The 21,625-nt window shown below is 37.6% G+C and overlaps 1 protein-coding gene across 32 annotated transcripts in view; it reads right to left on the bottom strand.

The window, feature by feature from the left end:
- Positions 1-21,625, bottom strand: part of NRXN1 (neurexin 1) — a 675,546-nt gene that overhangs the window by 334,154 nt on the left and 319,767 nt on the right. For 19 of the 32 annotated variants that reach the window (XM_030946751.1, XM_030946764.1, XM_030946737.1 and 16 more), the window contains 2 exons: positions 8,327-8,500; positions 2,524-2,643 (listed from right to left, as the gene is read on the bottom strand). In XM_030946751.1, coding sequence (XP_030802611.1) covers positions 2,524-2,643; positions 8,327-8,500 — 294 coding nt within the window. Of the gene's footprint in view, positions 1-2,523; positions 2,644-3,615; positions 3,643-8,326; positions 8,501-21,625 lie in introns of all 32 variants that reach the window. The other 13 variants (XM_030946729.1, XM_030946748.1, XM_030946735.1 and 10 more) reach the window with 1 other exon arrangement.

Below are 21,625 nucleotides of genomic sequence, written 5' to 3'. Positions count from 1 at the left end.
TGGAGCAAAACAGAGGTGAGGTGTGATGGGTTAAATCCTGGCTGAGAGTGAAACACCCACCCATCTGAAACACCCACTCCCTCTTCTCTGACTACTGTTTTGTTCCCTCCTCCTTCATCTGTCCAGTATTTTGGCAAGAATGGCAGACTTTCTAACTGTTTTAATAGAGATATCTTTACCTTGGGTAAGGGACTAAGTATTTCTGTTTCTCTTATTACCACTGACACTTATTTTTAAGTGGTCAATTGGCTGGGGTTTGAGACTAAAAAAAATATCTCAGTGTATGAGATTTTGACATCTTAAGCATTCCATTTTATATAAAACAGTATATTCCTGTGTAAAGTGAGCCAATGGCCTGCCTGAGTAGCAGCACTGGGTTAAATTTGATTTTCTGTCAACCAGTGTTTCTCCACGCACAATCTGCAATGGAAAGATGCTCAGGAAGGTGCCTACATCCTTCCTGAAGGGGATGCATTTTCAGCAACAAGCAGCTGCTATTCCAGACCTGTCACTGGAAGGTTTCCTCACATGAAGAAAATTTGTCTTATTTCAGTGCCATGAAGTTTAGTCTGTGGCGTGCAGCCTGGGCCACTTTTCAAAAGCTGTAGTAACATTTCATCATTTGTCTTCCCAATATGCTCTTCCCAAACACAGCAGAGAGCAGGCTCAGAGCATGCAAATGACACTGACAACATCATTTTTCCTCCTTTCTGGCACATTTACCACTTCAAAAATTCTCTCTGGTTAGATGGGCTTTGCAGATTTTTTTGGTATCTGAACTAATCTAAGGAGCCAAGATAAAGCAGAAACCAAGTGCATTATATTTGCTAGACTCTGCATTCTATTCCAAAACATCAGTATTGAGGATAAATTTATATTTCGTGCTCGTGATTAAAAAAAACAGTTAAAAAGATTTTTTCTGGGAACAAAGTAAGTATTTTTAGCAACGAGCTTCTAAAAGGACTCCCTTACCGTCATCAGACAGGACGTATTGTGAAATATTTGAATTGTGTGCAATGTAGTCCATGATGTTACTATATAAATGAGCATTCACAGGTAAATATTTTTCTTAAATAAGCTCATAATTTGCCACATTTATGCATTACCTGTCACTTGAAGAAATAATTCATAGAATATTCCAGGTCCACACAACATTTACTACTAAAAGTTATAAACTGAATTTTTGCTTTGTTAGATGTTATATCTGCAACTTTCTATTCACAGGTTTTAGTTTCTTCTGAAACAACTCAAAAGATCACAAAACAGAAATAACAATTTAAAAGCAAAACAGAAACATTTTTCTCTTGTAGTAGGTAGGAGGGATGAAACTTTAAAAATGTATGTTTAGCAATATGACTAATCATGTACATTGCTGGGAAGTGCAAACTCATATACATAAAGTAAACCCAAACCTTTGCTCAAATCATTGAAAGTTTTTCAATATCACATTTCATTTCTACCACAAGAGCAACTGCAGAGAAACAGAATTAGGCCTTTCATCCTTTCCCTAATTTTCAAACTACGGAACTTTCATGGGAATAAATTATTAGCTGTTGCATACAGTTAATTTCCTAGCCCTGTGATAAACACAATTTGAGCCAAAAGCTTTTCAGATTATAAATATTCTGCTGGTTTTGGGTTTGTCCAAGATGGCATGCCTTGCTGTAGAGTGGAAAACCAGAACACGACAGAAAAATCCAGAACACTTGACTAGGCAGTTATACAACATTTTCTATTATCAGCCATTTTTTTCAGATAAAAGTATACAAGTAGAAATAAAAATACCTTAAAGAAATTCCATCTTCTTATGCGTATAAAAATGTGCAATTGGATGTTACAAATGTGATAAATTAATACCAAAAGTCAGCAGCTTACTTTCATCATTATAGCTCTCCATTATTATTCCACCATCACTCCTGCATAAATCTATTTAGATCAATAAGGTTAGGTTGGAATAAAACTACATTATGAAGCTGGTGAATCAGGACCCTTATTTTTTGACACATTTAAGCTTTTCCTGGAAGACCAGATGGTTGCTGCGTGTTATTCAGATGAAATCTAAAAGAACTAAAATACTCAGCATGCTTTTATTATTGGCATATTTAGTGTGTCACCTAAAGAAATCCACAAAGGGAGATAATAAGCCTTCTCAACTGTTTCACAGTAATTATAGCCCTTGTGATAGTGCTACATTAAGATAACAAAATGTAAAATGTGTTTTCAATCAGGAAAAGAGAAATCCATTTGAAATATTTATGCAGGAAAGGGGCTGCTTTAAACAGGTAACCATCAGTATGTTAGACTTGGAATCAAGTGCAACAAAACCAAGTTCTGCCCGTGTTTGATGCTGCACATTGTCCAAAATTTATAAAGTATATTTTTTGTTCTTACCATAAGCCTTACAGATTTTCACAGGGTCTACCCGTCCAGTTAAATATCTAATATTAAAACGACATAAAGCTTTAGGCATTTGCTTCAAATGTAGTCTCAGGTTTTCAGAGGGACATTTTTCCATGTACTTACGGTCATTGCACAATGGTCCACTAAAGGAGGTCATGCTGCAGTCACAGCTGAACCCATCCCACTGCTGAAGGCACACGCCCTGGTTTGCACAGGAATCCTCTTGGCACGTTGTGCTGGGTCCTAGTGAGAACACACAGAAAAGGACTTGCACTTCGTCTCCCAAGGAAAGGCACTTCCCAGTGGGTCACATTGAGTAGCTGCCAACATCTCAGATCAAATAAGCAAAGAGTTACCAAGTCAAACGCACATAAACTCACTGGTTTTGGAGCAGCATGTAACATTAAAAGGGGGGAGGGGTTTGCTTTAGTTGTAAGATCACTATGTCAAACACATAAGATTGCACAAAACAGAAGCAGAATTATTCCAGGTACAGTGGGAATGTTAACTTTGTTGTCAGTTATTTGTTAATCTCGTGTCAGACCATTAACTGGCTAAACATTGTCTAAAAACTTCATTATTTCTTCCTGTAAATACATTTCAAACAGCAAAGCCAGATGCCACAGGAATCAAAACTCTGGGATATGAAAGACTGGATAATGAAATATAAAAATGAAACAAGCCTTAAGAAATAATAAAAGGAAGCTACACTATTACAATTATTTTAATCCCACAAATTATTATAAATGATTGAGGTCTGAAATTCAGAGCAGTTTGGGATTCTTTGGCTGGAATGTTGACAAGAACTGATCCACATGCTTTGGGAATCCCATGCAGATTCCTTCTAAAAGGGGAAATGCAGAAAATCAGACTACTAATGAACTGGCATGCCAAAATGCGACATACACATGAAAAAACAAAGCTACTCTATTTCTAGAGAATCATAAATAGACTACTGAAATATAAAGAAATTTTGAAAAGGAATGATCAAAGCACTAAAGCAATCACTATACAAACATATTCAAGACTGAAAGCCTTTATGCAAGCAATGCTGGAAAATGAAGGTTCATTTAGCCCATTCTTTTAGAGGTGTGAAAGGCAAAATCAGCAATGAAATAGCACACTTTAGTTCTGAAATCTACAGAGCATTTATTGCAGAAATCCAACCGTGCATTGGGGGTTTCAGTCTTGTTTAATACACACAGGGCTATCTACCTTGCAAATCAGCTTTCATCAATGCAACTTTGTCAGCAAAATAAAAAAAAGCAAAATATAGTAAATGTTAGTAAGCAATATTGAAATGGCAGCAAACACAGAAAAAAAACCATTCAGAATAAAGTGCATGCTGCTGTTAAAGAGAGAAAGAAATGCCATATAATGCAAACAAATTAATGCTAATAGCCATAAATCTTCAGGCAAGCCAAAATAAGAAAGCAGTAATTTGCCAGTATTTTACTAGAAATATAATGGTTAATTGAGCTGATGACATGTAATGGAGGAAAATTAAAAGTGTGGAGTTTTTTTCTTCCTTGGATAGCTATGAATGCATTAACAGAGTAAATGCATGGTTGAATCCTGACTAGCCCTTTGTCATGTTCAGATATAGTGAATTCAAGAATAATTAGCACCATCATCCTCTGTGGTCTGCCTTTTTCTAGGCCTCTCTCTGTGGCTGGTGAATGAAGACTGAAATACAGAATGTGAACCACAGTTTACTATGAGCTCTCACACACATTTCACACTACAAGGAAAGATTTGGTTCTGGGATCATAAAATTGTCCCACATTGTTTTGGGGGAGGCACATCAATATCTGTCTGAAATTCCCACAGCCAGTCATTGATGATAAAGGGGCAAAGCTGGTCCAAAGATCACATAAATAAATTAAAAATCACACCCCAGAGAGAAATCCTTGTAACGCTTCTTTCCCATTAGACCTTCAAATATCTCAGTGTGGGATTTTCTTTTGATTGTCTGGTATTTTTAAAAAATCCATATCAATATGATTTAAGTCATCTCCATGGCCTCTTCCTTTAAATGAGGCACAGCTCAATCTCTGAAGCAGGGCCTGAACAGTCATCAAAGTCACTGAGAGGAGGGGCAGGGTACACTGCGTCCCTGTCTTGGCAAAATTATTACTTCTTCTATTTTATCCCTTTAGGATAATAAAATTAACAATAATAACAAAAGTACTATTATTAATAATAAAATTAATAATTATAATAGTAATAATAATAATGATGATGATAAAAAAATAATACCACCCTCATCTATAGCTGACTGCAGCAGGCAGACATTAGATAGTGATTTCTCCTTCTTTGGAGTTCTGAGCCTAGAAGTTTAAACATTTGGGCATTACATCACCCTTTCTTGAGCAGAGGATTATAATGACAGAATCCCATAGCTGACAAGACACAATTTTTTCTCACCAGATTCTGCTACTCGGAAACTTTACAAAGCTGAAGTGAAAATATCTGTAGGTGTTTAAATGTTATATATTCATGGATTTATTTACACTTTAGTTATGCAATGTTGAATTTCCTCATCTTTGCAAAAGTAGAGCAGAAGTCACAAGGACTTGAAAGTACATAAACTGCAGGACCCTGTAGGCACATTAGGAAGTGCATGTGAAAATACATATTTAGAAAAAAATATAGATACAATAAAAAGTGAGGGTTTTTTTTTATTATTATCAAATTGATCCTTAGCCCTCTTGCCTTATCTATATGAGTCATTATTCTAAAATTGCCATCAAGACTAGGATGCATATAAGCATTTCTTTTAGCAAAAATATGATTATTTTTCCCCAAAGAACTGAAGAAAACTGTATAATGGTGGTAAATATTATGCTATTTACACTAACAAGTTCATATTTTCCTATATATATATATATATTTATTTATTGAAGTATTAAGGTAGTCAGTAAAAATACGGCAACACACCCTTTCTCTAGCACTTTTTCTTTTTTCATATTAAATTTTTAAAATATTCTAATTTATTCAGTCTTCACTGCAGCTGTTTTAATTGACTGAGTTTGGGATCTCCTTACATCTGTCCTCTGTGAGGGCTTGCATGCAATATATATCACAATAAGCATTATAAACTGACACACAGATGTTTTACAATATATTATTAAAACAAATTTCTTATCTCACCACCAAGAATCTTCATATACGTTAATACTGTGATTTTTTTCATGTAGTTCGTATAATACACAAATTGCATTTTATACGCACGTATACACACTGTGCATTTTTCTTATAACTATATAAAAATTATGGTTGTATCATATTTTAAGTGGGAAAAGGAAATACAATTGATTTGACTGGAGGAAAACTGTGTTGACACAGCCTGGCTTTGGGGTTTGCCATTAACAATTCAAAGAGCTAGTTAGCATATTTATCTTTCTAGCTGTTAGCTTCTATCTGTTCTAGTCATTGAAAATTTGTCAAGAAGGTGGATTCTGCCAAGTGTAAATTATGTTTCATGTTCAATGATAGAGATATCTCTCTGCCTGTGGTTGAAGCTTCAAAAGGCAAACCTTCCAACACGCCACAGCAATCCCATGAGTGACCTTGCGCAAAATGTTTAATGATGCACTTATGACCATCAAATTATTGAGAAAAATAAATATTTTAAGTACAAAATCTAACAGATAAAATTAATTAGAAGTACATTATGGAGTTTGACAGTTTGACAGAAGAAAGAAAAAAAGTTGTTGTTGTTTTTTTTTTCCCTGATGTGTATCTGAAGGTTGGGGAATTCAATCCCATAAATCTGAAAAACAACAAATCCAAGTGCCTCACTTCTCAGGACAGATTTTGCAGAATCTGATGTCTTAACACTGGGCATATACCATCTGTCTTTGGGATTGAGAGGGGTGGTAACTGACACTTCTGAAATTACTTCTGCTGCTGTGTCCTGAGCTCTTTGGACTTGATGTCTCAGGGGACTTCCAGGGCTTACACATCCCATGGCAGGGTGAGATTGGTGCAGAACTCTCAGCTCTGTAAGGATGGAGAACTCTCAGCTCTGTAAGGATGGAGAAGTCCTGGCTGGACACAGCAGCAGAGGCAGGAGCAGCTTGAGGCATGCAAGGGTTTTCTAGGAGGGCCCCTGAATTCACAAGTGACCTAAATCATCTTTTAGGTGGCAGAATGCTCTTTTGGAAATCTGAATCAATGGTCTGCAAACAAAAGACTGACAGATGGGTCAGACATGAGGACTTGAAGTAAACAAGTGAGATGGAAGAGAGAACTTGCAAGGTTAAGCAGAAAGGTTGGAAGGGCATATTTCATTCCATGCTGTTAAATATTTCCTTTTGCAGGCAGAAGACTTTTGAGGAGGAAGCTCTCTGGGAGCCAGGCAGCACATCTGGTTTGACCAGTTTCTTGTGTCAGGTGATTTTGGTGCTGGAAAAACTCACTCTCCACCAAAAAGGACAATAGCTTTATGGCCTTTATTAAATTGTGGGTAACTTTACTAAATCCACCTATAGCTGAGTTGTGCCAGTGGCTTAAAAGGTAAACTCACACACCAGCCCTGTGGCAATATTTCTTTGAAGTACAGAAAATTCATTTTGGAAATTACATAATTTCAAAAGAAGCTATGAAATGCATAATGGAATTAAGACATACTTTGACTCTCTGGAGGGATGGTGCAGGGATGGAATTGCTAAAACCATTCTGAAAGCAGAATCTAATTTTCTAAACTCAGTGCCAAACTAATACATATTTTTGCACTCCTGAAAGACATGCAAAATTCCCATCTTCTATTTTTCTGTAGCTTTAGTGTCTGTTTCTATATAACAACAATAGAACTTATATTTCTAACTTAAAGTAGCAGGTAAAGAACAAAAATGTTCTACTTATCCAAATGCACTTCAGGCACAACAAAAGAGGACACAGACTTTATCCACCAGGAAGCTTTATCTCCTAAAACTTGAGGAACCCCCCAGCTCTCCTTGGATTTTTACAATGTCAATTTGCATACTTAACAAACTTGATATCAAAATCATTAAGATTCCAACTCAAAATAAATTTTATAATGTCATTTACACATTTTTCTGTCCAGAGAAGAATGGCACTTGAGAGAAGGGAGAACATATAAAATTGAACATAAACACAAAATCCAGAATTATGTGAATAAATTAGATATGCAGGGACAGAAAATGTATTCAAATTATTCCATAAACCATCGTAAAAATAATGTGGGATCAAATGACAGCTGGAAAAATAGCTAGAGATTGACATTCCTGAATTAGAAATACATTTCTTCTAATTCTGTCCTCACTTAAATTTCATGATATACCAGATGAGTCAATATGGACATAATATTTTGAGATAAAACATATTTGTCTGTTACTGATTTCAGATAGAAAGGTTCATATCAATACTAATTTAAGGGGTGAGCAAAAATACAGAAGATAGAAGATTGGTATTAAAAATTTTCATAAATTAGCCTTGAATTAACCAACTCAAAATGTCTGCTTTAAAATTGGAATTACTTAGCTAATGTCTCAGCATTAAATAATGCCTGAGTGTTATGAAGATATAAAGAACTTCACTGAAGCTAATTGTTACTGTTGTTATCATTAATTAAAATACATCAGTAGTAAACAAAACTAAAAAATCTTTGCTACTGGGAAGTAAGGAACCCACATTTAACATTCTGAAGTTAACTCATATTCTCAGATTAATCTCTGTGCTTTAGGGCAGGCATATGCCTGTCTCCATAATACTAAAAAACACAGCCTTTATGTAAGAAGGGGTGAAGCAAGATCAATTAGAAGCAGGTAAAATATAGTCTCTTGATATATGGAGTGCAAACATCAAAAAAGCCCTGCAGGATTGGCACAGTACTTTCACTATGATATATATATGTATGTATAAAAAACCCAAAAAACAACAAAATCAGCATATTTAATACCTTCACATCCTCTTTCTATTTGCCCATTGCAGAAGAGAGCATCTGAGATGAGATCAGGGAGCCGTCCGTTCAAGTCAACTGATGCAAGGCAGCCTTGGAAGCCCTCCTTTGCATGCACCAGCTTGGGCAAGGATTTAAACATTTCTTTGGCCACTCCTCCAATATACAAATCACCTGGTGAGGAGAAATAAATATTAGATACAAAAAGAACCAGCAGAACATTTGATCCACTTGATCTTCTGGTCTTTTTGTGCTGAATGACAGATACATAAAAAAAATATAGCCTTTGAAATAAACGCAGAAGAAAACAAACACTGATAGCATGCAAAATACTACAGCATTTCAGGACTGTATTTTTTCAAATGTAAATGTAGACTTCAAATTTGTATGGATGATTACTTAGAAGTACTTGGGCAAGCTTTCCACGTGCCAGCTGACGTGTTCAGGAGACATGCATCTATTGCAGAGAGGAGGATTAAATCACAGAATCCCCATCTAGAAACTCATCTAGCACTGGCACAATTATTCACATAATTGATATGCAATTTGTTCATATAATTGTTCAATATTCAGGGAGGCTGGCCACAGACCATGCTAGTGGTGGACACAGCACAGTGAGATAAAAGGCAACATGATCCACCTGAAGTCCATGAATCCAGAATCATCCTTTCAGAAGTACACCAAGGAATAAAAGATTGAGGGACGCATGAAAGGAGAAACTTAGAAATACCATTGTTAAACCACAAAATGACCAGCTATCCCCACTGAAACTCATGTGGCAGCAAGGGGAGTTAGATGCCTTTAAGACAGCAATATGAACACTGAGCAAATGGAATTCTGCTGCTGAAAATTATTCTAATGGCAGACACCTGTAACAAACAGCTTGCTCTGATGAACCTCAGGCAACTTATTCAGGACTGAAAACCAGGGCTTTTTTCCCTTCAAGTAATTCCTAACTCTGTTATAGACTTAGTTTGAAAGTACATAACTCTAACTCTCCTCTTCAACACCGAGGGAAGAATGCTTTTTTGTTTTAAAACAATTCAGGCTCTACATTTCCGCCGTGTGTTGGGTTTGTCTGGCAGACAGAACAGTCACCTTTCAATCCAACATCCCCATAAGAACCTCCCTCAGTATGTCTCAAGTGTCAGCCTGCAGGTTTAACCAGGCACTAAATCCTCATTGATGATATATGTTGTTTGCCAGCACAAATTTGCAGCAGTTTATCTAAATATACATTCCAATCTACATTGTGCTTTCCAGAACAACCCCCAGTCTGGCTGATTTTAGAGCCTAGTCCACCAGATCAGGTGCTCTAGTGACAAAGAGTGTTTCTGCATTACTTCAAATGTAAAATTGTTGACTTCCTAAGTGATTTCTGAGCTTTGTAAGCAGGTTTTACAGAATGTACTATTGTCACTACCCCATGGGGCTAGTTTTAATCTCCCTCTGACTGGTGAAAATCACAGATAACACCTTTTACTGGTTCTCCTGGCATATTTCTTGTTTGAAAGGGACTGCAATTTAGTGCTGTTTGTAATGGTTTACAGTTTACCTGTGAGGAAATAACCTGAAATGAATAAATGTCTGTAAGACTGAGAAAAATCTTTAGTCACCACATATCATCCCTAAAATTCAACTGCATTTGAATTAGTGAAATAAAGAGAAAATGGAACATGCATAGGAAAATGCTTATTAAAATATAGAATTTATAAGCAAACCAACCAAAAGTCTTAGAAACCTTTGTAGCATCGTATACTAAGACACCTCAAACTTTATCCATTCTATGTAGATAATTTGGAAAATAAGATCTTGCTTTCCTCTAGAGCTCTGAGGTACCTTGTAAATCTCACAAGCATGAGATTAAACATAACAGATTAAAATATGGGGATCCATCTGTTCCCACAAATGGGATCTAATTCATTCACAGCAGAAAGATTCCTGCATTTTTCAATCTGCTGAACTGAAAACAAAGTTAAAACACTTGTGCCATGATAAAGGTTCTTCGTCTTTTTCTCAGACAGAACATCCAGAGAGCAAAACCTTTGCAGGTTTCCTGAAGTTCTGTGCCTTCAGTCACTGCCAGCTCAGAATAGAGAGAGAATTCATCTCAACTGATCCAAATAGACTTAAAAGAGGGAAACCATTCCAGAGAATAGTATTAAGAAAATCACTTATATGATAAAAAAGTTAAACTTGATCTATTGCACATGACATACATAACCTCTTTTTAAAAATATACTGTCCGAGCAACCCTTTTTTATTCTGTGATTAGTTACATCTTTAAAACCACAACCTTTCAGATTGATCCCCTGCTAATTCCTGATATCCATCTCTCAAACCCATTGAGACTGCTATATACAGTCATGCAGCAGCTGCCAGTTATGATGCATGGCTAGCAGAAATCCAGGTCAGTGTGCCAACATATAAACTGGAACTCAGAATATTTTCTCCTGAAAACATACACTGGAACATTGCCAAATAGGTATCATATGCAGTGAAGTATAATATATTGAGTCTAAACAAGCTGCACCCCTACAGCTTACTTACAATACCTTAAGAATGTTGATAATTAGACTGATCATTTTATACTATTAAAGATACAGTTTTTACAAATACATGTTCTGGGTAATATTTCAATTTTTGACGTTCAAAATAACTTTGAGTTCTTCTTTTCAAAATCAAATGTGCATGTGGTTCACAGCTAATACACGAATACATATCTTATGTATTGAGCAGTCATACTGACTATTAGACTTCACCTTTTATAAAGTATATAAAAGTATTTTTATGACTATGAGGTAATCTTCCCAGATTTAATATCAAATGTTTAATACCATATGTGTTTTGAGTTTGCTGCTGCTGGCATGAAAAGCACTTTCTCTCAGACACAAAATTTTGCAAAGCTCTGGAATTAAAACTCAGATTTTTATTTTTGTTTTAAAGTTAGTTAATTTTGTTTCGCTTGGTAATTTTTCTTATCTGCCATCACAAAATATTTACATTGTTACTTTTGTTTCGGTTAATCACATGCTACTTTCATGTTTGTCTCAACGAAGAAGTGGTTTCCAACAAAACTCAATCCATTAGACTTTCAGGCAAGACAGGATTGCAGAAAATACTGTTAATTAAATTTTACCTCAAACATGTAATGACAGCTATTCAGAAAAGATAAAAAGATAAAAGATTTTCCCTGTTCCTACTAAAAGACATCAACATAGTGCAATACAAATTCCCTTTCTCATTTATGTAAGTACAGCTTCACTGGTGGAAATTTTACTCCAGAGCAAATCCCTTGTTGTGCAGCTGCCTGCTTACAGGTGTGAATTACACACAAGTTATTTCATGAAATAAGGTACCACAGTTCATCAGATCAATAGTACAAGCTTATGACCCTGTATAAACTGGCTGGAGTCTAGATGCTACACTAATGCTACACTGCTACCCACTGAAAATGTGTAACCATCGTTTCTGGGACTAAAGTTCAGCTGCTGCCTTCCTTGTACATGTGCTCTTCTAAAGTTCAGTTTGATTTTTAAATGTGTCCCTGAAAATGTCTCATTTTTTCTCATATTAATCCTGATTTTCTTTAATTTCTAAAGGAAAATGGCAAATTTACATAAAATATATGCCAGTTGTTATAGGCAAAGTTGCAGGTAGTAAAGAAAGAGGTGAGGTAATAGAGTGACCCAAGATTTCCTTCTGATCACTAGAAAAGCCTCAAATAAAGCAGTTTACTTGAGAGCAGATCTCACAACTCCCCTCTTTTTTCTTGCATTTGGGTTCAGTGCATAGGTTTATCTTTTTTTTTTTTTTTTTTTGAGTGACAGGATTGTTTCCTCTTTGTTTTTCTGAGGAAAAAAAAAAAGGTGTGCATGGCAGGCCAGAGGAATCAGCACTTTCAGAGCTAGACTTGCTCATGGCAAGGATGGCACTGCTGAGTTATGCCATAAGCACTCCTAAAGAGAAGATTTTAGTGGGTTTATCTGCATCTTTTACAGGTACTGCAGATCCTCAGTTATTCCCACAGGATCTTTCCTATTTACACCTATTAATGGCTTTCCTGACTTAGAGCTGATTTGTGCTTTAATAACAAGTAAATTTAACACAGAAACAAATTGCTAGCTAATAAATTAGCCCAAGTTCTCAATGTATTCATTATTGGAATCACACTTATGCAAAAGCACACAGAACACCACACAACAGTGAGTCACACACAACTGTTGGTAAAACAAATGCCAAGTCCTCCTGTAATAGCTCATCTTTTTTTATCCCAAGCCTCTGCATTTCTTCAAAATAAGAACTTTGCAAATGCTAAACCAAAGAAATGTGAAACAGAGATTGAAGATGCTGTTCTATTTTCTGACTAGCTAACAGCAGTTATTAAGAGTTATTATCTGGCAGCAGTGACATTGCTGACAGGTCACTTCACTGACTTTTCTCCTTTACTCCATTCCTGAGAATTCTTACATGATATATGCTGGTGGGCAAAAACCATTAACTTTATTTAACAGCTACCATTGTCTTCAAACATAAGTGAGAGAGGGAATTGTTTTCCGTGTGTTTATGATGGTAACAATATAAGAATTCTGCTCAGGTATAACTGGCGCACCTAGACCCCTTAACAAACCAGCAGCAGGTTGGTACAGAAGATTTGTGACATCAGGCAACAAGCAGTTTAGCCAGGATATAGTTGGACTTGTTTACTCTCCTAAATCTGAGTGCTTTCTGTACATATCTGTTGTTCATTTCTTGAACACCTTTGCTGTCAAGAAAGAAAAACCATTCAAATATGGCCCCACATATGACTAAAAACAAATAAAAAATAAGGAGGAAATACAACAGTGGAAGGAATTGTGGCTTGACTTTTTGATAATCCATAAAGACAATACCTCTGGAATATTTTTATATGCCTGAGCAAAAGCATCTTCAAATCCGTCATGCTCTCCAAGAGCAGACATTCTCTCCCCCAATCTCTTGTGCTGCGTGTTTTAAAAGTACTTTCAGCTATTGTCCTAATTTCTCTTTCCTTTTGGAAGAAGTTGCTTTGTCATGTTTCTAATGTCACATTGTACTAAATCACTACCATGGCTAGGACTGAGAGTGCTTCTGTGGTGTACTAGGGTGATGTTAATCCCCAGGAACAAGATGGATGGCCCTGGCATACCGTGGTGGATTCTGAAAACACAGCAGGCATCTCCACAATTCCTTTATATGACACACGAAAATACAAAGGAACATCTGGCTGTGGTGAAGCCAAGGTGTCAGGCGCACTTTTCTCCAAATATGCTAGTTCTAAATGATCAAGCATAAAACAGCTTCTTCCCTCAGGCAGGCAAAGAAAAAGGAGGACTGCAAAGACTGAGAAATGCCATAAGGGAAAGTCTAATCTCAAAAGAAAAAAGTGTTCTCTTTATTCCAGTCCCTCCTAAAGCAGATGAGCTGCTCTTATCACATCAATAGAAATCACTTTGTAGTATCTTAATAATTGCGCTACAAATTTCATGGTGGAACTCATCCTAAGACAACCTACACAATCCCAACTCATGGTATCTTTAAGTCAACTGAATTGTGAAAATAAATTGCTCTACACAAGCTGGATATGCACTGACTAAAAGAACAGACACCTGTGCTGGTGTCTGGTCCCCAATCAAGGGCTGTTGTCTCAAATGGAAATGTCAGGTAGGCTTTCAGATGTCTTTGATACTGAAATATGGGAGCCTACTTGGCCTTGATGACCTTCTCACCTCCCCAGCATACAGAATCACCCACCTTCTGCACATTTACTTTGGGCAATAGGCAGAGAAGAGTGGAGATTTTACTTCAAATTTCAGCACACACTTTAGAAAAGGAACAGAGCCTGAATGGTGAGTGGTCATTCCAGAGACGCTCCTCACCTTCATCAATCCCGAGTAAACATTTGCTCTTCGTTCCATATCCAAAAAAAAGCCTGCTCCTTAAAAAAACATTGATGAGACATAATTGCTCTTTTTTTCCCCATAAACCAAGAAGCCTGCTGTGATCATAGCCCATTAATAAACAGAAGAACTGTTGACAAAGCCTTAAATGCTGCATCCACACAGCTTCTGCAGCGCATACGCTCCAGCATATGGCTTTTCAAACCCCCTTTGCAGTAGAGAATATGCACTTTGCTGTGCATTCACAGGCCTGCTGCCTGCTAGAGCAAAGCATGACTGGATTTTGTCTACCACTTGCAAGGCAGGGCACTTGAGGGAACACATGAAAATGTAAACTTAGTGTTTTATGTCCACTTACTCACTTCAAAGAGTCCATTCTGTAGCTTCAGTATTGATTTGTGGTTGATGTCTTTTGGTTTTGATGTGATTTTTTTTTTTTAAGAAAAATAGTCTTTTCAAATATTTTTCCTATTGGAGTGATGAATTCTATCACTTTTAGACCCTCTCTCACCTAAGGAGGGAAAGGGTGGCTAGTTTACTTGTCCAGGTTCTGCTGAGTTATCTGTCCTTTCAAATACTTCAGGCAAGAGGCTGTTTTATGATGTGACAGGCGCTGGCTTTCATCTTTCACATTCCCTATACTGATAACCAAACAAGGCAAAATGTTTACAGGCATATAAAAAGGAAAAAAATAAAGAAGAATTTCTAGGTTAGCAAGTCACTCTTTTGGGAAGGAATATAGAAACTGATCTTTTCACCCCAATTCTACGCTGCTTTCAGCATCTTGCCTGAATACACCCTTAAATGTATTAGGAAAAAAAAAAAAAATCAGCAGCACTGAAATGCTGACATTATGGGTTTTCTTTAGGCACACTTATTGGCACAATAGTGCATATTGTAGTTATTTGTCAAGAGAATTGAATTTTGAAGATATTTTTTTTCCTTTGCATGATACTTTACTGTTCTTTTTACAATTTCACTGTAACACTGCCCTGTAGTCCACACTGACAGAAAAAAAAAAAAAAGGCCAGGAGAATTAAGAGGTACCAGAAAGAATTTACAATTGATGGGTGCACCAGGAACAGCATCCTTCAGTTTTCATTTGCCACCAATTCCCATGGCAGTCCACAGTGGAGATACAGGTGCTGCTCCACCTCTAATCTCCTGATTCCATCACACTACACAGAACTACATTGAAGACTTTCCACAGTTCCACAAATATTCTTCTGCCAAGAAACTTTTCCTTATGCTCTGCTGGGTGTGCTGTCCAATTCTGCACCCACCTCTCGGTGCTCAGATTTCATCCTTATTACAATTTTCAACTCAGTTTAGTGCTGCTCAGGGATTACACAAATGTGCCCATGTTTCACAGGCAAGAAAAGCTGTGTCATAGGGAGTGCTGGTGTGTGAGAAACAGCAACCACACAACAACATCCTCAGGAGATAAGCATTGCATAGACAAAAGGAGATGTTCAAAAAGTAAGTGCTCACATCTGAAGATTTCTCCAGGTTAAAATCCACCATTTCCCCAACAATTCTGTTCTCAAAAATAATTTTTTTCTCAGAAGAAACAGTCACGCAAAAACATTTAATATTTTTCTGACAATAATATTCCTCAGAGTCCCAGCCGCTCTATTTCTCTCTGCTTGTTTTTACCCCCACTAAAGACTAGATGAAGAGCACTGGCATTGAAAAAGATTAAACAGATGTAGAACCAAAGCAGTCTGCTTGTGCAATGGACTGTGAGGAAAGTTGGTGATGCATGTTAAATGGTAAATAATAAAATCTAATTGCCATATAAATGTGCGTGGCAATCCATCTCCCACATAATCAATGCTGGGCCAATTACTCTGCGTGAGGGGGATGGCTGTGGTGGAGAGGTGAGCCATTCAAGCACATCAAATGTCCTTCATTTCTTTCCTATTCTGACCACTTCTGGAGATTGCACACGCCTCAAAAATAGAATCTAACAAAGCTGGCATTTGCATGGCACAGGATATTCAGATCTACCTTCCTCCTGCTATAGTGTTTCCACTCCCTGCTTTATCAGCCAACACATGCTCTTTGCAGAGCTTGCTTCTGAAATAATGAGGAATTCCTCTTTCCAACAGACCTACTAGACCTCAGAGATCATCATCTGCAAAACTCTTCCTTTGGCTAGAGCTCCACATAAAGCTACCAACCAGCTGAGATGCTAAACATTCTCATTTGGAATGCAGGCTGGCAGAGAGTAATTTTTATATGATATTTCTTTTGATCAAGACAATCACATTCAGACTCTGAGGATATTCCACAGAGCTGCCCTTTTGCAAAAAGGATAGCTCAGTTAAAATACCAAGGTTAATGAGGGTTCACAGCAGCACATTTTAAAAGCAAATTTAGGATGTGCTCCTTCACTCTGTGTATCTGTGGGGGGGCTAGGATGCAGTGGATGCATATTTATACTAAATATGCAGAGGTTTTGGTAAGTTTTAAGAGCATCTATGTTTCCTGTATAATTCTTAACATAACTTTTACTTGGTGTTCCAGAAAGGCTTGAAAGAAATCCCACAATCACCAGCAGTAATAACCTGCATGTCAAACAGCTGTAGGAATGAAGGCAAATCTATCCAGTCATATATGTATGAAAGACTGAGAAGAACAGGAGAAAACAGGCAGAAAACTAAAACCTTTTCACCATGAACTGATCTGACAGATTATTGCATTGTTGTTGACTTCACAGTAGAAGCTCTAGAATATCTTTATTTAACCTAGAATTACTGGAATAGATTTTCAATTTTTTTACCCCGTCTTATAATTTTGGTAATTTGGATACAATTTCTGAAGGCTTAGCACTATCAAAATTATTTTCACAACTTGGTAGACAGCATTGTTTAGAAGCAGCATGTGAAAAGTGGTAAAAATGGAGAATAAAGGAATTCCCATTAGACCAGGTTGACCAATGGCCTATTGTTATCCCCTCCTAGAATTTTGTTACATAGGAAGATCCAAAGAAGAGTTCTAAGTCCCTTGTTTTTCCTCTGTACAGAGCCTGCTTTCCTTCACTCTCAGGAAGACAACAGCTGCATTTGCCATTGTCTACTCCAATAGGTCACACTGGGAAGATCTATTTGCTGTTGACAGTATTTGGAACTCTGTATTTGGAACAGAACATTATTTCTGCATGAAGAACTCACAGCCCACTGGCAAGGTCATTACATTTAGCTCAGGCATGATTATTTGAGAAATTTAAGCATTAATACTTGCTCATTTGTACAATGTTCTGTGCTTCTAAAAGCTTTCTTTCTCTAGTGATAAAAAATATAAAGGATCACTGCTGTTGATGGAGACCTTGCAATGTACAGAAAAATCATATAATGAGGCAACAATAATAACTGCCTCAGTATAAAAAAACAGAGAGAAATATTACATGAAATTAAAACAGCTTCAATTTCCACTGCTGAAACAGGAATTCCTCATTATGATCAAGATTAATTTAGCTCAGCATGAATAACCTACTCTGACAGGCAAATGAAATATCAATAGATTAAGGGACTATTGCAAATCATCAATGAATATGCCAGGCTAGTAGATCTACTGATAATTTAGTTAATTGCATTCAAAGTTTACAAGGATGAATTAATTGCCAAGCAAATCTTTATGCACATTGAAGAACTCTAATTTGGTGCATTTGCAAAACTACTGGTGATACCAGAAATTAATAGAACTACTTTTCTTTCAGGTGCTTCAGTGTAGTCTGTTTTCACAATATTGGACAAAACAGCAGATGGAAAAGCAAACATAGATGGAAGCAGCAGCCCTATCTCAAAAGAATAAAGGAAGCTAGGGGCCAGTGAAGAGATACAGAAATAAAAGTAAAACAGACAACAAGAGATCTAGACAGGTTATTTTAATCCAAGTAGGCTGATTCTGATGCGTGCTCTAATATGAATAGTATTTTTTGAGGATGCAGTGATATAACAGTCCAGGAATAACATATGACTTACAATGGGCTCTAAAAGTGACATTTGGGAAGGCCACATGAAAGATGATGACAGTGAGACAAGTTGAAATTATGAATGTCAGTTCAAAAAAGCAGGTCTTGACGAGTGAAATGATGCACAGGCTGCAAAAGTTAACCCACAAATGCTGAGCTCTGCAGGGTTTTTTCCAGAATGGTGATTTCCCTCTAAAAAAATATATATAGTTAGCCCCATATCAAGATTGGGATGACTGTAGATCATCCTAGAGGATGCAGCATATCTGTGAATATATTCTGTGATCTGTAAAGTTTAAAATTGGATTGGATACTGAAGTATGGAAACTACCAACTCATATAAAAGTTTGTAACTACTTATTGTTCAGTCTAAAATAACTGCAGCAGTCTTTACCTTCTTGTTTGGTAAGAGTACAATATCTCAGCTTCTAATTTCAATTTATAAACAATTAAAATGCTAAAATATTTTAATTTTCTGATGGGTATTCCAAGGGAATTCTGATTGAATTTTGCAGGGTTTTTTAATGCCTGCTGTTTAAAAAAGCATGCGAAAGCTCTGGAGATTAAAATACTGCCTATATGTGTAGGAGAGAAGCAAGAGGAAGATTAAACCCTGGTAGGTAAGTGGATATAAAGTGTGCTTGAGGATGTCCTCCTCCTCGGAAGCAGATCATGCATCTTCAAGTACTTATAAAATAAAATAATTTCTGACAAAACTACAGTTTCCCGTACCACACAGAAAAAAAAATGTGGAGAGAGAAGAGACATTATAGGCATTGTAAAACTCACAGCCTGAAACAGGGAGACAACATTTCTTTGGCAACAGAGAGGAGCAAGTATCATGAAATGGTTTGTATTGGAACAGACCTTAAAGATAATTTTTTTTTCCATGGGCAGGGATATCTTGCACTAGACCAGGTTGCTCAGAGCCCCACCCAACCTGGCCTTAAACATTTCTGAGGATGGGGCATCCACAGCTTCTCTGGGCAAACTGTGCCAGTGCCTCACCAACCTCACAGTGAAGAATTTCTTCCTAATACCTAACCTAAATCTACTCTTTCTGTTTGGAACCATTCTCCCTTATCCTGTCACTAGGATCCAGGCTCTTGTAAAAAAGTCCCTCTCTAGCTTTTTTCCAGGCTTCCTTCAGGAACTGGAAGCCAAAAATGATGTTGCCTCAAAGCCTTCTCCTTTCCAGACTGAGCAATCCCAACTCTCTCAGCCTTTCCTCATAGCAGAGGTGTTCCATCCCTTGGATCATCTTGGTGGCCTCCTCTGGCCGGGCTCCAGCAGTTCTCTGTCCTCCCTGTGCTGGGATCCCAGATCTGGATGCAATATTCCAGGTGGGATCCCAGCAGGGCAGAGCAGAGGGGCAAAATCCCCTCCTGCCCTGCTGCCCACGGTGCTCCTGACACAGCCCAGGACACGTTTGGCTCTCTGGGCTGCCAGCACACATGGCCAGGTCACATCCAGCCGCCCATCCACCAGCACCCCAAGTCCTTCAGGGCAGGGCTGCTCTTGATCTTGATCCCCCAGCCTGTGTTGACACCAGGGCTTGCCCCATCCCAGGTGCAGCACCTGCTCTTGGTCCTATTAAACCTCATGAGAGCACAATGGGCCAACTTCTCCAGCTTGTCCAGGTCCCTCTGGATGGTATCCTGTCCTCAGGTGTGTCAACCACACCACCCAGCTTGGTGTCATCAGCAAATATGCTGAGGGTGCCTTCAATGCCTCTCTCTGTGTCAAACACAAAGGTATTTAATAACACTGGTGCCAACAAGGACCCCTGGGAGACACCACTTGTCAGGGCTGTCTATCAGGACTTTGACTTGTTGATCACCACTGGATGCAACTGTCCAACCACTTTCTTGTCCATCGTTAAATTCACCTCTCTCCAGTTCGGGGAAAAAGGATGTTGTGGCTAACTGTGTCAAAGGCTTTACAGAAATCCAGATAAATGACATCTGTAGTCTTTCCCTTGTCCACCAATGTAGTCACTCCATCAAATAAATAATTTTCTCTTGCTTTTTCCCGTGCCCTTTGAGGCTACTCAGACCCCTCAGAACATCAGACCACAGCATCAAGTGCAACAACCAAGAATTCCCCTCCACCCAACTCTTTCAGGCCTTGAGTTGCAGCCATGCCAACCATCTGAGCTATCCTGAAAGCAGGACAGAGAGTCTGCTCATGAAATAAATGAAAGGAAATTTGCTGTGTAACTGTGCTGGCAGGCTTGAGCTGCACTGCTTTTGCTGTTCAGACTCATTTATCTTTACGGGTTATTGCTAGAACTGCACCTCAGCACACTTTGCTAATTTTCCCTGTGAGGAAAAATAACACAGTTCTTGAAATCCAAACACAGAATTATTTTCACTCATTTATTTGTCCCCAATTTATAATTTACCCATCTAATTACAGCAATAATTAGGCTGCAGGATCTAATATATGTGTTTCCACAGGTAGCTGCTGAAATTTTACCAGAGGTTATGCAGGGAACTGATGTGTGTGATGATGAACTTTCTGTGTTATATAGCCAAATCCTACACCCAAAGGGAAACATATATTGGAAATTCTCTCCCATACTTTTATGGCAGCTGTCTGCTCTCCCAGACAACTTCCATGCTGTGCAGGCTCAACAACACAATCTGTGTCTTATCTTTGTGCTGAATTCGCTGTGTATTTGCAAAAACCCACATATAGTGGGTTTCTTTTTCTAGGATGAGCTTGGCTTTCAAAATCAGAAATCTGGAAACTACAATTACACAGAATGGCTGCAGGTTTCATACTATCTGCACATATTTATTTTTTCCTAATGATAAATCTGGTTAAGCAGATATAGCGATAACTATTGATATCTGGTTAAGCAGGTACAGTTGACATCAATACACTATTGGTAGCAGGAAGTGTGATTTTGCATTTGCTTTGTTGCTAAGGCTAAGATAGTACAGAACAATGAATTAACTGTAACTATTTAAATCAGGAAAGTATATGGAGGGTTTATAGCACAACAGAAACATGCCATTGCAAGAAACACAGGTATAAAATAGAAAAGAAGCAACTACAGTAGATAATTTCTACTAAATATTAAGGAAGGAAAAACAGTAGTGAAAGGTGATTTTTTCTCCCTTTTAGCCTGCTGGCTAAAAACTATCCGTTTGAACCCCCTCCCAAATCAAACCAAAATTCTCATGATATATATTGTGCCATATTTAAAGGAAGCTGACTGAGAAAAATATAGTATAATACATTTAAATCAATAAAATAAAATGAGGCATACTATTAAGAGAAGACAGATGCTGAAGACCTGTGTATGCTATACCAGTTTTAGAGAGGTTCTTTCTATATATTCCTGCACTGAACACGTCAGGCTTGTTATTCTTTCACTATCCACATTCACTGGGTGGT

This window comes from Camarhynchus parvulus, chromosome 3 (assembly GCF_901933205.1).
Source record: "Camarhynchus parvulus chromosome 3, STF_HiC, whole genome shotgun sequence".
Taxonomy (NCBI): Eukaryota; Metazoa; Chordata; class Aves; order Passeriformes; family Thraupidae; genus Camarhynchus; species Camarhynchus parvulus.
This window is presented reverse-complemented; position numbering and strand designations above follow the sequence as displayed.